Source organism: Coregonus lavaretus (genome assembly GCF_964263955.1).
Source record: "Coregonus lavaretus genome assembly, chromosome: 4".
Taxonomy (NCBI): Eukaryota; Metazoa; Chordata; class Actinopteri; order Salmoniformes; family Salmonidae; genus Coregonus; species Coregonus lavaretus.
The window spans coordinates 71,026,814-71,052,535 of NC_139991.1; the positions used below are offsets into that span (position 1 = coordinate 71,026,814).

At 44.5% G+C, this 25,722-nt stretch overlaps 1 protein-coding gene across 2 annotated transcripts in view; it reads left to right on the forward strand.

The window, feature by feature from the left end:
- Positions 1-25,722, forward strand: part of LOC311128096 (rab-like protein 6) — a 35,517-nt gene that overhangs the window by 5,055 nt on the left and 4,740 nt on the right. Inside the window, exons 5-13 of one of the 2 annotated variants that reach the window (XM_084160068.1) lie at positions 1,874-1,926; positions 2,974-3,065; positions 5,261-5,401; positions 5,860-5,965; positions 11,514-11,617; positions 11,928-12,379; positions 19,166-19,301; positions 23,356-23,559; positions 24,500-24,761. In XM_084160068.1, coding sequence (XP_084016194.1) covers positions 1,874-1,926; positions 2,974-3,065; positions 5,261-5,401; positions 5,860-5,965; positions 11,514-11,617; positions 11,928-12,379; positions 19,166-19,301; positions 23,356-23,559; positions 24,500-24,761 — 1,550 coding nt within the window. Of the gene's footprint in view, positions 1-1,869; positions 1,927-2,973; positions 3,066-5,260; positions 5,402-5,859; positions 5,966-11,513; positions 11,618-11,927; positions 12,380-19,165; positions 19,302-23,355; positions 23,560-24,499; positions 24,762-25,722 lie in introns of both variants that reach the window. The other variant, XM_084160067.1, reaches the window with a different exon arrangement.

The window sequence follows — 25,722 nt, forward strand, 5'->3', positions numbered from 1 at the left end:
TTGCTGTAAAGCAAAAGTGACCAATGTCATCTGCAGTAGGCCGGACTGGGTGCAGGCTTTTGTTCCAGACAAGTAGTAACACTCCTAATTCAATGAATCTACTAATTATAGTTTTCATTTTAGATTAACTTGATCTGGTGTTACTGCAGTGCTTGGTTAGAACAAAAGCCTTTGCCCACATTGCCTCTCTGCAGAGGTGTCTTTACGTTTGGCCAACCGCTTATTTAAAGAAAGCTTACTAAAGTGTTCCTGTTGAATGTAAAACACACGTTCAACAAAATGAGGTATTCATTTAAAAAAACTGTACAATCTGTAGTTTTGTTCGCATTGAATTCCATGGAATGCTAGTTGACAGTCAATCTGTTACAAATACACTGACATAATTTAAGCCATAACACTGCCATATTGTTTTACGTCTGTGTCTGTCCGTCTTTTAAATCTGTAATTTCAACTAACTAAAAAACATTTCCAGATTAAATTTTTGTCATTCATGTTTGTGTTTTCTCATGCATTTTTCACCTCCTGTTGCCCCTGTAGGCCAAAAGCCTCCCCTCGAGGGCTTAGGTGAGAGGTAGCCTAGCCTGTGGTATTGGGAACTTGTCTAGACTACCTGTGCAGCTAGGACTGAATCCTAACCTGAGATCTACAACAAAACTTCCACTTTTGTGGAAATCTCCCATTTATGTCAATCTATTATTGATATCAATGTGTGGTTTATTTAGTTGCACTCGTGTATCTCAAGTAGGAATCAGCCCTTGCAGTGACTTTGACATCTTGTCCGGTGTGCTGTGCTTTCTGGAAACATAGGCTGGGCTATATATATATGGAGTGCTGTGTGTAGCCACGTTGTAGCCATGGCCAAGGGTTTTGTTCTATTGTAAAAAACAAGCAAAAAAACCTTCAGTGGTTTGGTGATAAGTAGCCTAAATGAAGATGACTGGACCATGAAGTGACTCTGAAAGGTTGGGATTAGAAGGCCTATGTGGTAGAATAGTGGTGATAACATTAAAGTTAGACCAGTAGATATGACAACATCACTGTACATAGCAGGGCAACTTCGTGCTTACAGAAATGAACAACAACCAAATCTGCCAAGATTACTGTCGCTATTGTCTCAACGGAGGGCACCAATTGAAGAGATAAGTCTTGACAGATTTAAATGATGTGGTTGTTGATAAATGTAATCAGGAAGACACCCGCTGTGTATGTCATGTTGCTGAGTTTACCTTTAATGTAGACTGTTGATGGATAGTATTTATATTGTAATAGTGCTGTTAGTAGATTCATGACTTTGTTTTGACATTTCTCCTCAAATGACAGGTAGTGAACACAGCAGAGAGCTGCATTTGTTAGGTGCCATTTTGAAATAACATGACCTGCTTTTCTCTCATCTTGATTATAAATACTATATATACTTTATTGTCCATTTACATGGAAATTCATTTTGTGAAGTCCGCATACAAATAGAGAAACACAACACACTATAAATAGACTTCATGATTCGGGTGGGACAGCCTCTTTCTGCCAAACACAATGTCAGCTGAATGAAAAACATTAAGAAACTATTTTAAGTTTCTCTGCATCACAATAAATCTGGAGAAAATATTACTTGAATATAACTTGCTTGCCGTTGTGGTTGAGCAAATGCCCATATTGATAAATGATCAATATGTTAGACACATGGAATTGATTTGCACATAGGCCTAAATATTTTAGCATACAGTTACCCACTGCTACTTGAAGTGTGTGCTGTCTTTCCTCTTATGCATTTTGGTATGCTATACGTCCTCTGTGTCAAACCACGGTAAGTGCCTCTCCTTAATTGCTTTTCTGCCTCGCTAATTGTAATCTCCTGTTTTCCCAACTACTGCAGGGAAAGGCAAGAAGCGAGGAGAAATGCTGAAAACTGAGAATGAACCCCAGGAGGTAAGTCCCATATTATTGTTAATCATCAATAACAAATGACCTTAATTTCTTACCTTGTCTTTTAAAATACATCCCAAAGAGAATCCCCGCTTGAAGAGCGCTCATAACAGACCTTAAAGTGTTATCTCCCTAGCCATGTCAACTGTGTCCTTTTACTTAATTAATACCTTATATAATATATTTAAGCAAAAAGGCACAAAGGGGTGTGGTATATGGCCAATATACCACGGCTAAGGGCTGTTCTTAAGCACGACGCAACGCTTGGAGTTTTCCAAAAGGCACCTGAAGGACTCTCAGACCATTCTCTGGTCTGATGAAACCAAGATTGAACTCTTTGGCCTGAATGCCAAGCGTCACGTCTGGAGGAAACCTGGCACCATCCCTACAGTGAAGCATGGTGGTGGCAGGGACTGGGAGACTAGTCAGGATCGAGGGAAAGATAAACAGAGTAAAGTACAGAAAGATCCTTGATGAAAACCTGCTCCAGAACGCTCAGGACCTCAGACTGTGGCGAAGGTTCACCTTCCAACAGGACAACGACACTAAACACACAGCCAAGACAATGCAAGATTGGCTTCAGGACCCGATTGAACATCTCTGGAGAGACCTGAAAATAGCTGTGCAGCAACGCTCCCCATCCAACCTGACAGAGCTTGAGAAGACTGGGAGAAACTCCACAAATATAGGTGTGCCAAGCTTGTAGCATCATACCCAAGAAGACTCGAGGCTGTAATCGCTGCCAAAGGTGCTTCAACAAAGTACTGAGTAAAGGGTCTGAATACTTATGTAATTGTGATATTTCAATTTTTTATTTTTTTTATAAATTTGCAAACATTTCTGAAAACCTGTTTTTGCTTTGTCATTATGGAGTATTGTGTGTAAATTGATGAGGGGAAAAAACAAATGTAAACCATTTTAGAATAAGGCTGTAACGTAACAAAATGTGGAGAAAGTCAAGGGGTCTGAATACTTTCCGAATGCATAGCTCTGGATATCAATGAATGAAGGCCTAATGGAGGATGGTTTTCTCCTCTGTTGTGTTACTAGAATGAGACTGAGATGGCTCTGGATGCAGAGTTCCTGGATGTGTACAAGAACTGTAATGGAGTCATCATGATGTTCGACATCACCAAACAATGGTGAGCCTCTCTGTCTCTCTTTCTCTTTATCTCTCTCCTGTCCTCTTTCTGCTTTTACCTTCTATAGATCCCTCTCTTTCTCCCTGTCTGACTTTCTTTCTGTTTCTCCTTCACAATACACATCATGTAAAATTACTTGGGCTACAGAGCAACTAGACAGTCAAGAATCCAATTATATCTGGGTCAGTGTGTGACAGCCAGTGGTACGACTGTCTGACCCAGGTCAGTGTGTGACAGCCAGTGGTACGACTGTCTGACCCAGGTCAGTGTGACAGCCAGTGGTACGACTGTCTGACCCAGGTCAGTGTGACAGCCAGTGGTACAATCTGACCCAGGTCAATGTGACAGCCAGTGGTAGAACTGTCTGACCCAGGTCAGTGTGACAGCCAGTGGTACGATCTGACCCAGGTCAGTGTGACTGCCAGTGGTGCGACTGTCTGACCCAGGTCAGTGTGTGACAGCCAGTGGTACGACTGTCTAACCCAGGTCAGTGTGTGAAAGCCAGTGGTACGACTGTCTGACCCAGGTCAGTGTGTGACAGCCAGTGGTACGACTGTCTGACCCAGGTCAGTGTGTGACAGCCAGTGGTACGACTGTCTGACCCAGGTCAGTGTGTGACAGCCAGTGGTACGACTGTCTGACCCAGGTCAGTGTGACAGCCAGTGGTACGACTGTCTGACCCAGGTCAGTGTGACAGCCAGTGGTACGATCTGACCCAGGTCAATGTGACAGCCAGTGGTAGAACTGTCTGACCCAGGTCAGTGTGACAGCCAGTGGTAGAACTGTCTGACCCAGGTCAGTGTGACAGCCAGTGGTACGATCTGACCCAGGTCAGTGTGACAGCCAGTGGTACGACTGTCTGACCCAGGTCAGTGTGTGACAGCCAGTGGTACGACTGTCTGACCCAGGTCAGTGTGTGAAAGCCAGTGGTACGACTGTCTGACCCAGGTCAGTGTGTGAAAGCCAGTGGTACGACTGTCTGACCCAGGTCAGTGTGTGACAGCCAGTGGTAGAACTGTCTGACCCAGGTCAGTGTGTGACAGCCAGTGGTACGACTGTCTGACCCAGGTCAGTGTGTGACAGCCAGTGGTACGACTGTCTGACCCAGGTCAGTGTGTGACAGCCAGTGGTGCGACTGTCTGACCCAGGTCAGTGTGTGACAGCCAGTGGTACGACTGTCTGACCCAGGTCAGTGTGTGACAGCCAGTGGTACGACTGTCTGACCCAGGTCAGTGTGTGAAAGCCAGTGGTACGACTGTCTGACCCAGGTCAGTGTGTGACAGCCAGTGGTACGACTGTCTGACCCAGGTCAGTGTGTGAAAGCCAGTGGTACGACTGTCTGACCCAGGTCAGTGTGTGAAAGCCAGTGGTACGACTGTCTGACCCAGGTCAGTGTGTGAAAGCCAGTGGTACGACTGTCTGACTCAGGTCAGTGTGTGACAGCTAGTGGTACGACTGTCTGACCCAGGTCAGTGTGTGACAGCCAGTGGTGCGACTGTCTGACCCAGGTCAGTGTGTGACAGCCAGTGGTACGACTGTCTGACCCAGGTCAGTGTGTGAAAGCCAGTGATACGACTGTCTGACCCAGGTCAGTGTGTGACAGCCAGTGGTACGACTGTCTGACCCAGGTCAGTGTGTGAAAGCCAGTGGTACGACTGTCTGACCCAGGTCAGTGTGTGAAAGCCAGTGGTACGACTATCTGACCCAGGTCACAAAGACGTGCACAGATCTGGAAAAAAAGTATCTCCGATTATTAGGAGTGTCTGTTTGAAGAGCCAGAACTTGATAACCCACCTCCAGTTGAGTCTTTGTGAATTACTTCGACCAAGGCTTGTTTTAGGAGTTATTGTGCAGCTAGCTGTCAGTGGTTTGACGAGATATCGTATTTCAGTTCACTAATTTACTTTTTTGCTCTTGATGAGAAAAATAAAAGGTTCCCAGTTTTGCATCTGTAGATATCCCACCTTTACTAATATAATTTGTATATTGAAGAACCACACAAGATTGACATTATAGTTAGTCAGTTATTGAGACACGATCACCCTCTTCCTATGCATTTAAAAAAAATCTAAAGTCTGAGTGTTTTTGAATCTCTCCTTAATTTGTATATTTATTAACAATTAACCTACTACAATACCCTTTCATTCTTCCCTCTAGCTTATATTTTGCGCTCAAGTCATGGGTCTATTTCACAGGACATTTGACTACATCGTGCGGGAGCTGCCCAAAGTGCCCACCCACGTGCCCATCTGTGTGCTGGGCAACCAGAGGGACATGGGCGAACACCGGGTCATCCTGCCCGACGACACCCGAGAGTTCCTCTGTCAACTCAACAGGTAGGGGGCGCCACTACGGCCGCGGGGTACATTCAGTTGACCCATTCTGTTACTCTCAAGGAGTTGTGATGGTCAATGCTTTGCAGGAATGTACCACTTCCTAGTGTTTTCTTCTCCAATGGTAAAAGTGTGCAAAACTCTCTACCCTCCACTATCTACAGGGTGCTACATCACTCACATGCAGAAATATCTGTCTCGAAGGGCCACTTTTAAGGGAGTTTTGCACTGTAACTCCTGAACTAAGCATGTTGAAATCTCTAGCTTTGTTAGTCTTTGTCAATAGTCTTCATGAAACACAGTCCTGATCAGCGATGTAGTGGTGAAAAAATTGGTGGGTAAACTGGCTCCCTATACTTTCAATGCATTTTTCTGCAAAAGGTGTGTGAGCTTTGTTACTTGTGTTTACCCTCCGCTACACCACTGGTCCTGATATGTCCTCTACCTGCTTTGTGTTTCAGGCCTCCAGGTTCTTCTTACATCCACTACGCTGAATCTTCCATGAAGAACGGCTTTGGCCTCAAGTACCTGCACCGCTTCTTCAACATCCCCTTCTTACAGCTTCAGGTCAGTCCAAACAAAATGGCTGCTTCTTCAACATCCCCTTCTTACAGCTTCAGGTCAGTCCAAACAAAATGGCTGCTTCTTCAACATCCCCTTGTTACAGCTTCAGGTCAGTCCAAACAAAATGGCTGCTTCTTCAACATCCCCTTACAGCTCCAGGTCAGTCCAAACAAAATGGCTGCTTCTTCAACATCCCCTTCTTACAGCTTCAGGTCAGTCCAAACAAAATGACAGCTTCTTCAACATCCCCTTCTTACAGCTTCAGGTCAGTCCAAACAAAATGGCTGCTTCTTCAACACCCCGTTCTTACAGTTACAGGTCAGTCCAAACAAAATGGCTGCTTCTTCAACATCCCCTTCTTACAGCTACAGGTCAGTCCAAACAAAATGGCTACTTCTTCAACATCCCCTTCTTACAGCTACAGGTCAGTCCAAACAAAATGGCTGCTTCTTCAACATCCCCTTCTTACAGCTTCAGGTCAGTCCAAACAAAATGACTGCTTCTTCAACATCCCCTTCTTACAGCTTCAGGTCAGTCCAAACAAAATGGCTGCTTCTTCAACACCCCGTTCTTACAGTTACAGGTCAGTCCAAACAAAATGGCTGCTTCTTCAACATCCCCTTCTTACAGCTACAGGTCAGTCCAAACAAAACGGCTGCTTCTTCAACATCCCCTTCTTACAGCTACAGGTCAGTCCAAACAAAATGGCTACTTCTTCAACATCCCCTTCTTACAGCTACAGGTCAGTCCAAACAAAATGGCTGCTTCTTCAACATCCCCTTCTTACAGCTGCAGGTCAGTCCAAACTAAATGGCTACTTCTTCAACATCCCCTTGTTACAGCTTCATGTCAGTCCAAACAAAATGGCTGCTTCTTCAACATCCCCTTCTTACAGCTACAGGTCAGTCCAAACAAAATGGCTGCTTCTTCAACATCCCCTTCTTACAGCTTCAGGTCAGTCCAAACAAAATGGCTGCTTCTTCAACATCCCCTTCTTACAGCTGCAGGTCAGTCCAAACAAAATGGCTGCTTCTTCAACATCCCCTTCTTACAGCAGCAGGTCAGTCCAAACAAATTGGCCGCTTCAACATTCCTATGGAATATGTGGAAAAGTCCCCCTTTTTCTCCTAGATTGGTCCTTCGAGCTGTATATATACGAGTTGCCCCTAATTACTGATACAGGGTCAGATTGTCCCGTTTGGCTCAGTTGGTAGAGCATGGCGCTTGCAACGCCAGGGTTGTGGGTTCGATTCCCACGGGGGAAAAAAGTATGAAAATGTATTCACTCTCTACTGTAAGTCACTCTGGATAAGAGCGTCTGCTAAATGAGTAAAATGTAAGAAAGAAAAAAATTCAGCACCTTAATGGTTACGGATAGGTGAAGGGAAGGGTTGTCTAATCTTAGACCTGCAACTTCTACCTCGAGCTTCCTACAGATGCAGTTTAGTCAAAACAAAATGGCCGCCATCGAGGCCCAATTGGTCATATATGGCATCCCCTCTACCCATGAGCCCTCTCTCTATTCATGCTGACTTCATCAATAAGTAACACAGGGAAAGAGAAGCCGATACTCTTTTTAAGTGAATGATGAACTACCACCCCAGTATGTGTCAGAGATGATCAGACTTGGCTATTGTAGACTCTGCTTCGGTGTTGTGCATCGATGTCTTGAGAGTAGGGTATAAATATGCTGCACACCCTGGCTTGCTGTAAGGTTCAACGCTGTAACTTTACTCTTACGAACGCTGCCTTGTCCACGGTTGGTGTTAAACATTTACAGAGTCATTGTTCATTCAGTGGTGTTACATTATTCAAGGCGAGATTGACAATGGGGCACAGAGTCCTGTATCCTCTCGTCTTCTGTCGTTTTAATTATGGCTGAAAAGGAACGTTCAAGTTGTATTAGTCGTATGTACAGGATACATGTGTTATACACTGTCCAAACGAATGCTTACTTGCAGGTTCCTTCTCAATGCAACTACAGTAATAAATAATAAAACAATACGAACACAAAGTAAATGGCTCAGTAGAATATAATATATTAGCATAAGTATAATACAGGAAGGCACAATTTAGTATAGACATGGACAAACGTTTCCTCGATAACCTGACATCTTTAGCCTTTTCCTTCCTGTCTTGTTCTATCTGAAATGCATGGTTGAGCACCTGGGCTGAATCTCATGAATGTTTCAGTGCAGGGTAGTATGGCTTCTCGCTCCCTTCTTCACGGATCTATTTCTCCGTAAGTTCAGAGGGAGGTGGAAGCAAAAGAGAGACTGGAGTGGAGGATGAGGGAATCAGAGAGAAAAGGGAAGAGCGTAGGATGAAGGGATAGGAGGATGGAAGGGAAAGGTTGCCTCATGACTTTTGAAGAACTCAGGTAATTGCCTAAACTAGCGTAGAACAATGCTACATCTCACCGTTACAGGAAAACCAGACTGCACGGAAATAAAATGTTGTTCCATTATCTACAGATCTCTTGCATACATCAAAACTTCAAATGTTGTTTTAGAAATTTCTATCTTTCTCTCAAGGGATTTCATTTCTTAATAGCTAACTACAGATATAGGCCTAGCTCAGATATTGCTGTGTGAAACCCTTCCGGATGGAAACTCTTAAGAGCTTGAGTGCCTCTCTGCTTCATTTCCCACAAAACTACACATCCCTGATAAATGCCATGTCCCACGACAGTGGTTTGAGGTTTCGCTGACATGAAAGCCTTTCCGTGTTTTCCACAAGTACCTGGAGTAGCCAGCCTAATAGAAAATGTAGCCAGCCTGGCCTCACCGGGCTTGTCGCCTTGGGTTCGAAAACATTTGCCGAACGACCTACATTTTGGTTGTCTCTGGTACATTCTAATGCCTTGATTCCATCCGAAATACACAGCAAAATTAATTTACCTATCAAATTGGAAAAAGTAGTTGTGGTATTGTGTAGAAGGACATGACTTTACAATTTATATGGATGAAAATGGATGAATTCAGTGTATTGTTAGTTGTTTTGCATATTGTCTAGGCTTATATGATCAGGACTATTTTCTAAGTAAATGAATATTAAACCTTTTTTAACATTTAACCTGTCTTCTCTTGAGATTAAAGTCTTATTTACAGGTTTACTGCAAGATATGAATTGCCACAATGATGTTTGTTCTTCAAGTTATGTATTTTAAATAGCCCATGGCCCACATCATCTTGAAAAATTAATGAAATGTGGCTGCTATATGAAACACGCAAAATAAAATAAATGAAATGTGGCTGCTATATGAAACACGCAAAATAAAATAAATGAAATGTGGCTGCTTTATGAAACACGCAAAATAAAATAAATGAAATGTGGCTGCTATATGAAACACGCAAAATAAAATAAATGAAATGTGGCTGCTATATGAAACACGCAAAATAAAATAAATGAATGTGCAGGAAAACAAGAATAAGACTTAAGTGGATTTTGACTCATCGTTACCACTTAGGTACATTACATGGGACGTGCAAATTCAGGGCTCTACGATAAACATTTTTACAAGGATCACAAAGTAAGTATTTGAGGAAGAGTTTTTGCGATAAGAAATTACTAAAAGTTCATAAATTAAAGGTTTTTGGGGTGTTCCATGCTCAATAAAATAAAATGTTCAGCTGCCCCTTTAAGCGGCGGGCGTTTACCGTGGTTGAGGTGGGATTCCCATGTCTGTTTGAGAGATGAGATTCTCTGACAACCCTTTGCTAGTAGCAGTTGAGCAAACTCAAACTAACAGTGAACAACAATCTAGTGTGTGAACAAAACGATGTAAATAGCCAAGAAACACGAGGACAAAGTCACACATTCGTAGACTTTTGGGTAAATTAGACCAACTTCTATGCTTGTGTGCTTCTAAAAATGAATCTTTCAGCACTTCACTCACATTGCGCACAGCACCCCAGGAACTGTTGCTGCGGTCCAGGCACTGTTGCTGCGCGCAAGGTGGGATATATGGAACTCTACGTAGTTCTTTGCATAGAAATAATAAATAATTCTTATTTCTATGGTTCTTTGTGTGATTAGCTACCAGCTATGAAACAAAATGGCAGAATTACATGTGCTCATTCTTACGTTTTCCAGTTCGCACACATCTATTTTTAGGCGTTTATGCGAGTGAAATGGTCGCACTGTAGAGCCCTGAAATTCACTCACACGGTTGGTTTGACTGCAACGTGATTGACTGCAACCAACCACAGCGCACACAAATCACGCTGCCCACAGGTACCGAGAGGCAGGACAGACAGCAGACTGTCAAACCAGCAGTGTTTCCCTGTCATCACTCGCTTTGTGACTGACAGGCGCCGGTCCTATCAATAGATCGCTAGAAGAGGACTATGCAGACTTTTTCTGACTAGCGAATTGAAAAGTAGCCTAGTTAAAGCTGCAATATGTAACTTTTAAGCGACCCAACCAAATTCACATAGAAATATGAGTTATAGATCTGTCATTCTTTTTGAAAGCATGTCTAAGAAGCGGTAAATCTGTTGTTCTATGTCTGCTATTTCTATGCTTCCTGGTCTTACTTTCGGCTTTGTACACTAGCTTCAAACAGTTGAAAATACAATATTGTTTGTTATGGAAAATATATTTTGCAGCAGTTTCGATGGTACTATGATTCTCTACACTATACTTGCTTATTTTGGCACATAAACAGAAATTAGGTGAACAATTAGAATTTTAGCAACCAGGAAATGGTGAAGCGATTTCTGCATAGTGCACCTTTAATTTAAGTGGATAAAGTAGGCGCTAGTGGAAAACACTGGAGAGCTAGTTGATGTGTCCAGAAGAGTTAGTTGATGTGTCCAGAAGAGTTAGTTGATGTGTCCAGAAGAGCTAGTTGATGCGTCCAGAAGAGCTAGTTGATGCGTCCAGAAGAGCTAGTTGATGCGTCCAGAAGAGCTAGTTGATGCGTCCAGAAGAGCTAGTTGATGCGTCCAGAAGAGTTAGTTGATGTGTCCAGAAGAGCTAGTTGATGCGTCCAGAAGAGCTAGTTGATGCGTCCAGAAGAGTTAGTTGATGTGTCCAGAAGAGTTAGTTGATGCGTCCAGAAGAGTTAGTTGATGTGTCCAGAAGAGTTAGTTGATGCGTCCAGAAGAGTTAGTTGATGCGTCCAGAACCACAGAAATAGAGGAAGACATGTTGCATCAGCTTGCTGCATTCTATCAAATGCCTGGGCCAAATTAATGACTATAATTATATGACATTTGCATAATTTATTTGGTGCTTTTGAGGACAATAAAGTCACAATCCAGAATTTACAGTACATTCACATAAACCTTCTTTAGGCCTTTATGCAATTCAAATAGATATTTAGTTTCTTCAGGTGTGTTCTAGCAGGGCTGGATCAAAAACCAGCAGACCCGGTAGGAGGGTTGGCCACCCCTCTGCTAAACCATTGGTTTTGTGGTGTCTGTGGTAAATGGTTGAGCATCGCTCATTTGGATTGGTTGGTTATTGTTGGTGCTGTTTTGTTTTATATTGATTAACTGTCCACAGCTTTCCTTGACTGATAGACTTGCCTCTATCTCTTTCTCAGAGGGAGACCCTGCTGAGACAACTGGAGACCAACCAGCTGGACATAGACGCTACTCTGGAGGAGCTCAATGTTCAGCAGGAGACTGAGGACCAGAACTATGGGATGTGGGTATTTGCTAACGTGTATGCAGGCAGGCAGGCTTACACACACACACATACACACACACACACACACACACACGCAAGAAGACGTTGCACACACAGACAAACGCAGGTGCACATACAGTACACACACAGACACCAATAACCCATCTGTTTCTCGCGATCAGCTACTGCATATGTATAAGAGCATATTAAAGATGATTATGATCATTCAAATCACTGTGTATTTCCTTGTAAATACTTTATCGTGAAAATGTTTATTTCAATGATGTGTTAGTATTCATGATCAGATCCACCGTTTTGACCTCCCCAGTTTCCTGGAGATGATGGAAGCCAGAAACAAAGCTGGCTTCAGCTCCCCGGGTGGTCCTTCCAACGGCCAGAGCCCCTCCTCAGGCTCCCAGTCCCCCATCGTCCCCCAGAGCGGGCCCTCCACCCCTGGGGCCTGCCCCAGCCCCTGCACCCCCCAGCAACCCCCTCTCCCACCCCAGCCCCTAACTATCTCCAACCCCACCCCCAGACCAGTTCAGGGCCCCCCCTCCTACACCAACCCTATCCTTAACCCCTGTCCCCCTCTCCAGAACACAGCACTCCCTAGGGGTCCAGGTTACCCACAGCAGCCCCCAAACCCCCAGGGGCCCCACCATGGGGGAGCCACACCTGTCCCGACCCCCCAGTCACCCAGTGTCGCCCAGGACCCCCCTGCCCAGAAGAGAGGATTCATGTCACGCCTCTTTGGATCAGCCACCCCTGAGACTCCCGCTGGTGAGTGTTGGAACTATACTGAACAGAAATATAAACGCAACATGCAACAATTTCAAAGATTTTACTGAGTTACAGTTCATATAAGGAAATCAGTCAATTGAAATAAATTCATTAGGCCCTAATCTATGGATTTCACATGACTGGGAATATAGATATGCATCTGTTGGTCACAGATACCTTAAAAGAAAAAGTAGGGGCGTGGATCAGAAAACCAGTCAGTATCTGGTGTGACCACCATTTGCCTCATGCAGCGCGACACATCTCCTTCACATAGAGTTGATCAGGCTGTTGATTGTGGCCTGTGGAATGTTGTCCCAGTCCTCTTCAATGGCTGTGCGAAGTTGCTGGATATTGGCGGGAACTGGAACACGCTGTCTTACACGTCGATCCAGAGCATCCCAACTATGCTCAATGGGTGACAAGTCTGGTGAGTGTGCAGACCATGGAAGGGACATGGGACATTTTCAGCTTCTGGGAATTGTGTACAGATCCTTGCGACATGGGGCTGTGCATTATCATGCTGAAACATGAGGTGATGGCGGTGGATGAATGGCACGACAATGGGCCTCAGGATCTCGTCATTGTACCTCTGTGTGTTCAAACTGCCATCGATAAAATGCAATTGTGTTCGTTGTCCGAAGCTTATGCCTGCCCATACCATAACCCCACCGCCACCATGGGGCACTCTGTTCACAACGTTGACATCAGCAAACCGCTCGCCCAGACGACACCATACATGCTGTCTGCCATCTGCCCGGTACAGTTGAAACCGGGATTCATCCGTGAAGAGCACACTTCTCCAGCATGCCAGTAGGCATCGAAGGTGAGCATTTGCCCACTGAAAGCGGTTACGAAGCTGAACTGTAGTCAGATCAAGACCCAGGTGAGGACGACGAGCACGCAGATGAGCTTCCCTGAGACGGTTTCTGACAGTTTCATCAGTTGTCCGGGTGGCTGGTCTCAGACGATCCCGCAGGTGAAGAAGCCGGATGTGGAGGTCCTGGGCTGGCGTGGTTACATGTGGTCTGCGGTTGTGAGGCCGGTTGGACGTACTGCTAAATTCTCTAAAACGACGTTGGAGGCGGCTTATGGTAGAGAAATTAACATTACATTCTCTGGCAACAGCTCTGGTGGAAATTCCTGCAGTCATCATGCCAATTGCACACTGCCTCAACTTGAGACATCTGTGGTATTGTGTTGTGATAAAACTGCACATTTTAGAGTGGCCTTTTATTTTCCCCAGCACAAGGTGCACCTGTTTAATGATCATGCTGTTTAATCAGCTTGTTGATATGCCACAGCTGTCAAGTGGATGGATTATCTTGGTAAAGGAGAAATGCTCACTAACAGGGATGTAAACAAATCTGTGCACAACATTTGAGAGATATAAGCTTTTTGTGCATATAGAAATTGGATAGAAACCTAGCTAGTGATGGAAACCTCCTGCTGTGGTTGCCTCTGCAACCCTCCTGCTGTGGTTGGCTCTGCACTCCTCCTGCTGTGGTTGGCTCTGCACTCCTCCTGCTGTGGTTGGCTCTGCAGTCCTCCTGCTGTGGTTGCCTCTGCAACCCTCCTGCTGTGGTTGCCTCTGCCCTCCTCCTGCTGTGGTTGCCTCTGCAACCCTCCTGCTGTGGTTGCCTCTGCACTCCTCCTGCTGTGGTTGCCTCTGCCCCCCTCCTGCTGTGGTTGCCTCTGCACTCCTCCTGCTGTGGTTGGCTCTGCACCCCTCCTGCTGTGGTTGGCTCTTCACTCCTCCTGCTGTGGTTGGCTCTGCACTCCTCCTGCTGTGGTTGCCTCTGCACTCCTCCTGCTGTGGTTGGCTCTGCACCCCTCCTGCTGTGGTTGGCTCTGCACTCCTCCTGCTGTGGTTGGCTCTGCCTCCCTCCTGCTGTGGTTGCCTCTGCCCCCCTCCTGCTGTGGTTGCCTCTGCAACCCTCCTGCTGTGGTTGCCTCTGCCTCCCTCCTGCTGTGGTTGGCTCTGCACTCCTCCTGCTGTGGTTGGCTCTGCACTCCTCCTGCTGTGGTTGCCTCTGCCTCCCTCCTGCTGTGGTTGCCTCTGCCTCCCTCCTGCTGTGGTTGCCTCTGCCTCCCTCCTGCTGTGGTTGGCTCTGCCTCCCTCCTGCTGTGGTTGGCTCTGCACCCCTCCTGCTGTGGTTGGCTCTGCACTCCTCCTGCTGTGGTTGCCTCTGCACTCCTCCTGCTGTGGTTGCCTCTGCCTCCCTCCTGCTGTGGTTGCCTCTGCACTCCTCCTGCTGTGGTTGGCTCTGCCTCCCTCCTGCTGTGGTTGGCTCTGCCTCCCTCCAGCTGTGGTTGCCTCTGCCCCCCTCCTGCTGTGGTTGGCTCTGCCCCCCTCCAGCTGTGGTTGCCTCTGCCCCCCTCCTGCTGTGGTTGGCTCTGCCCCCCTCCAGCTGTGGTTGCCTCTGCCCCCCTCCTGCTGTGGTTGGCTCTGCTCCCCTCCTGCTGTGGTTGCCTCTGCCCCCCTCCTGCTGTGGTTGGCTCTGCCCCCCTCCAGCTGTGGTTGCCTCTGCCCCCCTCCTGCTGTGGTTGGCTCTGCCCCCCTCCAGCTGTGGTTGCCTCTGCCCCCCTCCTGCTGTGGTTGGCTCTGCCCCCCTCCAGCTGTGGTTGCCTCTGCCCCCCTCCTGCTGTGGTTGGCTCTGCCCCCCTCCAGCTGTGGTTGGCTCTGCCCCCCTCCTGCTGTGGTTGGCTCTGCCCCCCTCCAGCTGTGGTTGGCAGCACACAGACACACATTAAACACACATACAAAATATGCACACGGTCAGTCAGACGCATTTAGACGTACAGTTGAAGTCGGAAGTTTACTTACACTTAGGTTGGAGTCATTAAAACTCTTTTTTCAACCACTCCACACATTTCTTGTTAACAAACTATAATTTTGGCAAGTCGGCTAGGAAATCTACTTTGTGCATGACACACGTAATTTTGTGCATGACACAAGTAATCACAATTCCAGTGGGTCAGAAGTTTACATACACTAAGTTGACTGTGCCTTTAAACAGCTTGGAAAATTCCAGAAAATGATGTCATGGCTTTAGAAGCTTCTGATAGGCTAATTGACATCATTTGAGTCAATTGGAGGTGTACCTGTGGATGGATCTCAAGGCCTACCTTCAAACTCAGTGCCTCTTTGCTTGACATCATGGGAAAATCTAAAGTATTTGATCCCCTGCTGATTTTGTACGTTTGCCCACTGACAAAGAAATGATCAATCTATATATTTAATGGTAGGTTTATTTGAACAGTGAGAGACAGAATAACAACAAAAAAATCCAGAAAAACGCATGTAAAAAATGTTATAAATTTATTTGCATTTTAATGAGGGAAATAAGTATTTAACCCCCTCTCAATCAGAAAGATTTCTGTCTCCCAGGTGTCTTTTATACAGGTAACGGGCTGAGATTAGGAGCACACTCTTAAAGGGAGTGCTCCTAATCTCAGTTTGTTACCTGTACAAAAGACACCTGTCCACAGAAGCAATCAATCAATCAGATTCCAAACTCTCCACCATGGCCAAGACCAAAGAGCTCTCCAAGGATGTCAGGGACAAGATTGTAGACCTACACAAGGCTGGAATGGGCTACAAGACCATCGCCAAGCAGCTTGGTGAGAAGGTGACAACAGTTGGTGCGATTATTCGCAAATGGAAGAAACACAAAATAACTGTCAATCTCCCTCGGCCTGGGGCTCTATGCAAGATCTCACCTCGTGGAGTTGCAATGATCATGAGAACGGTGAGGAATCAGCCTAGAACTACACAGGAGGATCTTGTCAATGATCTCAAGGCAGCTTGGACCATAGTCACCAAGAAAACAACTGGTAACACACTACGCCGGGAAGGACTGAAATCCTGCAGTGCCCGCAAGGTCCCCCTGCTCAAGAAAGCACATATACAGGCCCGTCTGAAGTTTGCCAATGAACATCTGAATGATTTAGAGGAGAACTGGGTGAAAGTGTTGTGGTCAGATAAGACCAAAATCAAGCTCTTTGGCATCAACTCAACTCGCCGTGTTTGGAGGAGGAGGAATGCTGCCTATGACCCCAAGAACACATTACATTTTACATTTACGTCATTTAGCAGACGCTCTTATCCAGAGCGACTTACATTTAGTGAGTGCATACATGATTATTATATATATATTTTTTTTTCATACTGGCCCCCCGTGGGAATCGAACCCACAACCCTGGCTTTGCAAACGCCATGCTCTACCAACTGAGCTACATCCCTGCCGGCCATTCCCTCCCCTACCTTGGACGACGCTGGGCCAATTGTGCGCCGCCCCATGGGTCTCCCGGTCACGTCCGGCTACGACAGAGCCTGGATTCAAACCAGGATCTCTAGTGGCACAGCTAGCACTGCGATGCAGTGCCTTAGACCACTGCGCCACTCGGGAGACTGGCACCATCCCAACATCAAACATGGAGGTGGAAACATTATGCTTTGGGGGTGTTTTTCTGCTAAGGGGACAGGACAACTTCACCGTATCAAAGGGACGATGGACGGGGCCATGTACCGTCAAATCTTGGGTGAGAACCTCCTTCCCTCAGCCAGGGCATTGAAAATGGGTCGTAAATGGGTATTCCAGCATGACAATGACCCAAAACACACGGCCAAGGCAACAAAGGAGTGGCTCAAGAGGAAGCACATTAAGGTCCTGGAGTGGCCTAGCCAGTCTCCAGACCTTAATCCCATAGAAAATATGTGGAGGGAGCTGAAGGTTTGAGTTGCCAAACGTCAGCCTCGAAACCTTAATGACTTGGAGAAGATCTGCAAAGAGGAGTGGGACAAAATCCCTCCTGAGATGTGTGCAACCCTGGTGGCCAACTACAAGAAACGTCTGACCTCTGTGATTGCCAACAAGGGTTTTGCAGTACTAAGTACTAAGTCATGTTTTGCAGAGGGGTCAAATACTTATTTCGCTCATTAAAATGCAAATCAATTTATAACATTTTTGACATGCGTTTTTCTGGATTTTTTTGTTGTTATTCTGTCTCTCACTGTTCAAATAAGCCTACCATTAAACTTATAGACTGATCATGTCTTTGTCAGTGGGCAAACGTACAAAATCAGCAGGGGATCAAATACTTTTTTCCCTCACTGTACATACATTCAGGCTGAATTGCCAGTTCAGGAAAATGTTTTCTTAATGTTTTTTCCATCACTAACTAGGTTTCCATCACTAGCTAGGTTTCCATCACTAACTAGGTTTCCATCACTAGCTAGGTTTCTATCCAATTGGTGACTATTCTAAAATCTGCATAAAAACAATCTGCGCATTTTCCCGCCAGAGATGTTTCCATCAAATTGACTTGTTGCGGATAAAAGGCTGTGCATGACGTAGTGCACATAAAAATAACTTTTAAATTCCCATGTACCGAATAAAAAATACAAGTTAAATTGGTTTCCATTGCATTTTCAACTCTACTGATGGTTTTGTAACATTTGTTGCGTTTATATAGCGAATGTGCCCACTCTGGTATTGGCATGTGCGCTTTAGCCAACAGCTTGCAGATACAGTGCGGGTATATGCTGGCTTCACGTGCTCGTGGGAAATAGGAAACTGGGACCTAGGAAGTGGTAAGTCTGACATGATTGTGAAGTCGGAACAATTCTTCAACCAGTACGATTTTAGATAGCTTGATAAGTGTGCAAACATTGCTAGTAATAAAGTTAGTTAGCTTGCTTAACAATGACAAATGGTTAGACTAGCTACATTATCCATATTGATAAGGTTGTAATTATAAAACATTTATTTGTTTAAATCTTTTGGTTGAAAAGGTCAGTGGTGAAACGTCACAACTCGGGCAAAAACATTTTCTCTGAGTTTCCCACTTGTAATTATGACTTGGAGGGTCATTCAAGTGACATTCCCACTGGGAACTAGGAGCTTCAGATAACTCCGATAGCATGTGAACGCGGCACTAGCCTACCTACATGATGAGATTGTTATGGACAAAAGAGCGATATTATTTTTTTTTGTCAAACGGCATCCAAGCATTGAACATCTTGTCACCAGAGTAAGACCCTCGATATTTATTGGAAAGGAGCATCAAGCTCATCACCGTGCACTTTCACCACCCTGTGGTTCATAATGTATTTAATCTGTAGCATAATAGATTGCATCATTTGCCAAGTCGTAGTGGGAGGACCACACACCATGTCATCGCGTGACTCTTAAGTTTATTTTGGCATGATGGTTATTATATCAATATTTGCGCATAAAAGCGTTTCCACCTCCATTTCTCGCACAATTTCATTTTACTGACACAAGAACATCCCACCTTGTCTAGCGTAATTTGTTTTGTCGACATTTGGAAAGTTTACAGACAAATTTGCTGTTTCCATCAGGCCTGTCGTGTACTTCACTGGATGGAAACCTGGTTAATGTCTATAAACTCAAAATAGCAACCAGCCTCCTAATGAATCACGCCGACCAAAGGTAGTAGGAAGCCATTTCAAAAGTGATCTCTTTGGCATAATGTGATTGAATCCACAGTCATACACATTAACCGACGTGAAATCCTTCGGGATAGAGGATGATCTTTTTCATTTCCATTTCTGTTTATTGCAGTAATTGAAAATGACAGGTTTGAAATAAAGAGACAGCAGCAAGAGTAAAAGTAAATGGTTTTTCATTGAATTCTCATTCACATCACAAACTAGCACTATGCCAATCAAGCGTTTTGAAAGAAAACAAATACTGTTTGAAGCCAGTTCTGGTATCCGTACCACCCATTATCATCCTTCCTCTCCCACTCTTCTCTCCTCAGATGGCCCAGGCGAGAAGGTGCGGAATGTGGATGACTTTGTGCCCGACGTGGGCATGGGCCGTAGCTTCCTGGAGGAGGGGGCCGCTGCCAAAGCCAAGGAGAAAGCTCGAAAAGCAGGCAACATGGACAGTGACAGGTAGGTTGGTCCTCACACCCCAATCATCTCCATTGTCTTCTATGACCTATGTCCGAGGCTTGTGGCTTTGGATAGGTATGCAGGTAAGTGTGGAAATAGTGACTTTTTCAATATTTAGACTATTTTGATAGGATGGCCAACCCTCCACCTGGAGAGCAACTGGAACAAGATCATGCATAACTCTCCCTGTGCACTAGAACACGTTTCCAATGATCGTTGTTTAGTGAAGATCTACCGCTGCTGTGCAGTTCAGACACCCACAGTCAATATGTTCTTCAATATAGTGGAGGTGAATGTATTTGTGTTTCAGCTCTATTTAAAAGGGACATTTCAATGTCAACTTCATCGTCTCTAGCACCACCCCAACATCAACATATGTGAAAATTGCGCGTTTCTATGTTTTGTAGTAAAGAAAAGATAGAGGAAGATAATGGTTGCATCATGTGATTTTAACCAATTATTAGTAATTGTCTACTAATTGGTTGATGGTGACATTGGAAACATAGAAACGCACCTTTTTCACATACAGTGGGGAAAAAAAGTATTTAGTCAGCCACCAATTGTGCAAGTTCTCCCGCTTAAAAAGATGAGAGAGGCCTGTAATTTTCATCATAGGTACATGTCAACTATGACAGACAAATTGAGATTTTTTTTCTCCAGAAAATCACATTGTAGGATTTTTAATGAATTTATTAGCAAATTATGGTGGAAAATAAGTATTTGCTCACCTACAAACAAGCAAGATTTCTGGCTCTCACAGACCTGTAACTTCTTCTTTAAGAGGCTCCTCTGTCCTCCACTCGTTACCTGTATTAATGGCACCTGTTTGAACTGGTTATCAGTATAAAATACACCTGTCCACAACCTCAAACAGTCACACTCCAAACTCCACTATGGCCAAGACCAAAGAGCTGTCAAAGGACACCAGAAACAAAATTGTAGACCTGCACCAGGCTGGGAAGACTGAATCTGCAATAGGTAAGCAGCTTGGTTTGAAGAAATCAACTGTGGGAGCAATTATTAGGAAATGGAAGACATACAAGACCACTGATAATCTCCCTCGATCTGGGGCTCCACACAAGATCTCACCCCGTGGGGTCAAAATGATCACAAGAACGGTGAGCAAAAATCCCAGAACCACACAGGGGGACCTAGTGAATGACCTGCAGAGAGCTGGGACCAAAGTAACAAAGCCTACCATCAGTAACACACTACGCCGCCAGGGACTCAAATCCTGCAGTGCCAGACGTGTCCCCCTGCTTAAGCCAGTACATGTCCAGGCCCGTCTGAAGTTTGCTAGAGTGCATTTGGTTGATCCAGAAGAGGATTGGGAGAATGTCAGATGAAACCAAAATATAACTTTTTTGTAAAAACTCAACTCGTTGTGTTTGGAGGACAAAGAATGCTGAGTTGCATCCAAAGAACACCATACCTACTGTGAAGCATGGGGGTGGAAACATCATGCTTTGGGGCTGTTTTTCTGCAAAGGGACCAGGACGACTGATCTGTGTAAAGGAAAGAATGAATGGGGCCATGTATCGTGAGATTTTGAGTGAAAACCTCCTTCCATCAGCAAGGGCATTGAAGATGAAACGTGGCTGGGTCTTTCAGCATGACAATGATCCCAAACACACTGCCCGGGCAACGGAGGAGTGGTTTCGTAAGAAGCATTTCAAGGTCCTGGAGTGGCCTAGCCAGTCTCCAGATCTCAACCCCATAGAAAATCTTTGGAGGGAGTTGAAAGTCCGTGTTGCCCAGCGACAGCCCCAAAACATCACTGCTCTAGAGGAGATCTGCATGGAGGAATGGGCCAAAATACCAGCAACAGTGTGTGAAAACCTTGTGAAGACTTACAGAAAACGTTTGACCTGTGTCATTGCCAACAAAGTATTGAGAAACTTTTATTATTGACCAAATACTTATTTTCCACCATAATTTGCAAATAAATTCATTAAAAATCCTACAATGTGATTTTCTGGATTTTTTTTTCTCATTTTGTCTGTCATAGTTGACGTGTACCTATGATGAAAATTACAGGCCTCTCTCATCTTTTTAAGTGGGATAACTTGCACAATTGGTGGCTGACTAAATACTTTTTTTCCCCACTGTAAGTTGATGTTGGGGTGGTGCTGCAGATGATGAAAATTATGTAGAAAAATTGAGACATTTTCCTTGAATGTGCTTGGTGGGTGGAGGATGAGGGGAGGAGAGAGGGCTGAGAGGTGAGGGTTTTATTCCGTCAGGTCTCCTCTGCTCAGAATCCAGGTCATTCATCACTCATTTGCTAGAGAGAGAGAAAGCGGGATGGGGAGAGAGAAGGCACTTCCTTTTATTGGATAAGACTTAAAGGGGCAATCTGCAGTTGCTACATAAAATAATGATATGTACCCATTGATTCTTGAAGAATGTTACCTTATAAATGCCTCATCACCTTAGTTCAACATTCATACACCATCAGAACCCAAAATATAAGCTTGTTTTCCTCCAATGTTTGTAAACAAAGTAAATGTAAACAAACACTGTATAGCTTCAAAACATGGTTGACACTATGATTTTGATAGCATGGTCAGTCCTTGGATGCATAGCTCTGTCTATGAATTTGAGAGTGTTTACATTTCTCTAGCCCCATCCCTCAGCTTATTACTGAAACAGTGGCGGGAAAAACGCTTTGTTAATGTACATCTAAACTGCGGATTGCCCCTTAATACAGTCTTACATTATAGAAATGTGAAGAGAGCTAATGATAAAGAATCTGTCAGATTCCTGCGTTGTATAATGAAGGGAATCAACTTGAGCTTGAATTTGAAGGAGAGAATTGTCCTACAAGGGCCGTCTGCCATTTTGGAAAATGGGAAATGAGGCTTGAAGTTCTTTGATGTACTTTAAACTTAAAATGGTGAACTTAGAAGGTTAACTTAAAAGGAGAAGTGAAGAGTGGATGTGAGCCCCACACACACACACACACACACACACACAGCCACACAATAGCTTATTGCTAATAAAAAACCAACTCTCTTTCACTGAATCAGTCTTCAGGGCTGCCTTCTTCAACTATCACTCTGGTGAAGATTTTAATGGAGCGTAGCATCAGATAATGAAGTAAGTGTGTAGATAATGGTGAAATAAGTTATCGTTAATGTAATGACTTTTCGATGACATCCCAGTAGGCTAGAACTGGATGATGTAATAATAATTGAAATGAACAGATAATGCAATAAAGTCATGATTTAGTCACTGTTGATTTAAGTAATGGAACCAAAGCGATAGTAGTGGGGAGCCTATAGTTGAACCTTCTGTCCTAGCGCTGATGAAATACTCACATTAGCAACGTTACCGATGTTAACCATGTTAAAGGTCTACATGTTATTTAGCTCATATGCTACATTCGTTAACACAATTCTAACTGAAGGTCAAAAGGACAATTCTACAGGTGTCACAAACAACATTAATAATTTTTTTTTTTTTTTTTATGGTTACGACATCAGACTAAACAAGAATAGCTTCAAAGTCCTGCATTTGTAAATACATTTCAAATGGTTGGACATTTCCACCAGGTGTTGCTTAGTGGGGTATCATTACTCAAACGCGTACCGATTTGTTTTTTAAATGTAAGTTATTTAAATGTTTTGTGGTGCTTGATAAAACGGCCAATCATATTGCTCAAATAGCGTAACTTTTCCACACGTAGTTTCATGTTTTTTAAAATTGTACCTTTATTTAACTAGCCAAGTCAGTTAAGAACAAATTCTTATTTACAATGACGGCCTACACCGGCCAAACCCGGACGACGCTGGGCCAATTGTGCGCCGCCCTATGGGACTCCCAATCACAGCCGGTTGTGATACAGCCTGGAATCGAACCAGGGGGTCTGTAGTGACGCCTCAAGCACTGAGATGCAGTGCCTTAGACCACTGCGCTACTCGGGATACCACAATCCGCTGAAAATGACTGACCCGACCTGGCCCTGGTTTTGACTGGTTTGTGTGATTGTGTTGGTTATTCTTACATCAGGACATCAGAACTTACCACTTCTCTCTCTGTCCATGTTTTACAGTGACGGTGAGGGCCGAGGGGGGAACCCCATGGTGTCAGGGTTCCAGGACGATTTTGCCCCAGATGAGCTGTGCCAGTCTGTGCCCAAGTCTGTGCCCAAGGCAGCCGCCGTCCCCAGCATGGGCATCACCTTGACCAGCGATGAAGAGGACGAGGGGACGAAGGCACTTAATGTCATCCAGGACGGTGGATCGGACAGAAGGAGGTATGAGTGGGAAGAGAACAGGAATTGCATGACCTCAGGTTTTTCTTAAGATGCTAGTATTATACACTATGTGGATAGAGATTGATGTAGTCATTGTGCGATAGAGATTGATGTAGTCATTGTGCGATAGAGATTGATGTAGTCATTGGGCGATAGAGATTGATGTAGTCATTGGGCAATAGAGATTGACGTAGTCATTGGTCGATAGAGATTGATGTTGTCATTGTGCGATAAAGATTTATGTAGCCATTGGTCGATAGAGATTGATGTAGCCATTGGTCGATAGAGATTGATGTAGTCATTGGGTGATAGAGATTGATGTAGTCATTGGGCGATAGAGATTGTAACCTGTTGGAACAACAATGATAACTACGCAGCAGGGGTACCTACCTCAATCAATCAAATGTATTTATAAAGCCCTTTTTACATCAGCAGTTGTCAAAAAGTGCTATACAGAAACCCAGCCTAGAACACCAAAACGTAGAGAGCAAGCAATGAAGATGTCGAAGCATTGTGGTTAGGAAAAACTCCCTTGAAAGGCAGGAACCTTTGAAGAAACCTAGAGAGGAACCAGGCTCTGAGGGGTGGCCAGTCCCCTTCTGGCTGTGCCGGGTGGAGATTATAAGAGTACATGGCCATTAAGGCCAGATTGTTCTTCAAGATATTCAAACGTTCATAGATGACCAGCAGGGTCAAATAATAATTAGTGGTTATAGAGGGTGCAACAGGTCAGCACATCAGGAGTAAATGTCAGTTGATTTTTCATAGCCAAGCATTCAGAGGTCGAGACAGCAGGTACGGTAGAGCGAGGGAGGGAGAGAGAGTGTCGAAACAGCATGTCCAGGGCAAGGTAGCACGTCTGGTGAACAGGTCAGGGTTAACTTATTGATATTATCATGCATCTTTAAATATTTTGATCTGTATTGTGCTTTCTGATCAGATCCTCCTCCAATGCTTTGAAGACTCAAAACAAGACCGGAGAAGCCAAGAAACCAGCCGCCTTAAAGATGTCGTCTGAGCCTGTCTCATTCCTGAACCCGACACCAGCCCCAGTGCAGTCCATGCGGGCAGGCAAGAAGAAGGGAGGGGATGAATCCTCCCACTCAGGCCAAGAAGCCCCAGTGGCCAATCAGATGCTATCCTTCGTCATGGACGAACCAGACTGTGAGGACAAGGAGTTTGAGAAGCCCAAGAAAAAGAAGGTGCATTTACAGTAGACTGCTCAACATTGCTGCTCAGTCCTCTCATCCCCTTCTATTGGGTCAATTTGAAATGTAGAAGAAGGTGTCCATTACTTTCCAGACACAGGGCCTTCTGTTCTCGTTGACTGTTTTCTCATATATGTGATAGTGGTAGGTAGAGATGTTGTGGTATTGCTACAGTGAGCACGTTTACATGCACACTAATAATTAGATATTAAACTGAATATAGCAGTACAGTCATGGTCAAAAGTTTTGAGAATAACACATTAATTTTCACAGTCTGCTGCCTCTGTTTTTATGATGGCAATTTTTATATACTCCACAATGTTATGAAGAGTGATCAGATGAATTGCAATTAATTGCAAAGTCCCTCTGCCATGAAAATGAGCTTAATCCCAAAGAAACATTTCCACTGCATTTCAGCCCTGCCACAAAAGGACCAGCTGACATTATGTCAGTGATTCTCTCATTAACACAGGTGAGAGTGTTGACGAGGACAAGGCTGGAGATCACTCTGTCATGCTGATTGAGTTAGAATAACAGACTGGAAGCTTTAAAAGGATGGTGGTGCTTGAAATCATTGTTCTTCCTCAGTTAACCATGGTTACCTGCAAGGAAACACGTGCCGTTATCATTGCTTTGTACAAAAAGGGCTTCACAGGCAAGGATATTGCTGCTAGTAAGATTGCACCTACAGTGGCTTGCGAAAGTATTCACCCCCCTTGGCATTTTTCTTATTTTGTTGCCTTACAACCTGGAATTAAAATAGATTTTTGGGGGGTTTGTATCATTTGATTTACACAACATGCTTACCACTTTGAAGATTCAAAATATTTTTTCTTGTGAAACAAGTGGCACCCCAAAGTCAATACTTTGTAGAGCCACCTTTTGCAGCAATTACAGCTGCAAGACTCTTGGGGTATGTCTCTATAAGCTTGGCAGATCTAGCCACTGGGATTTT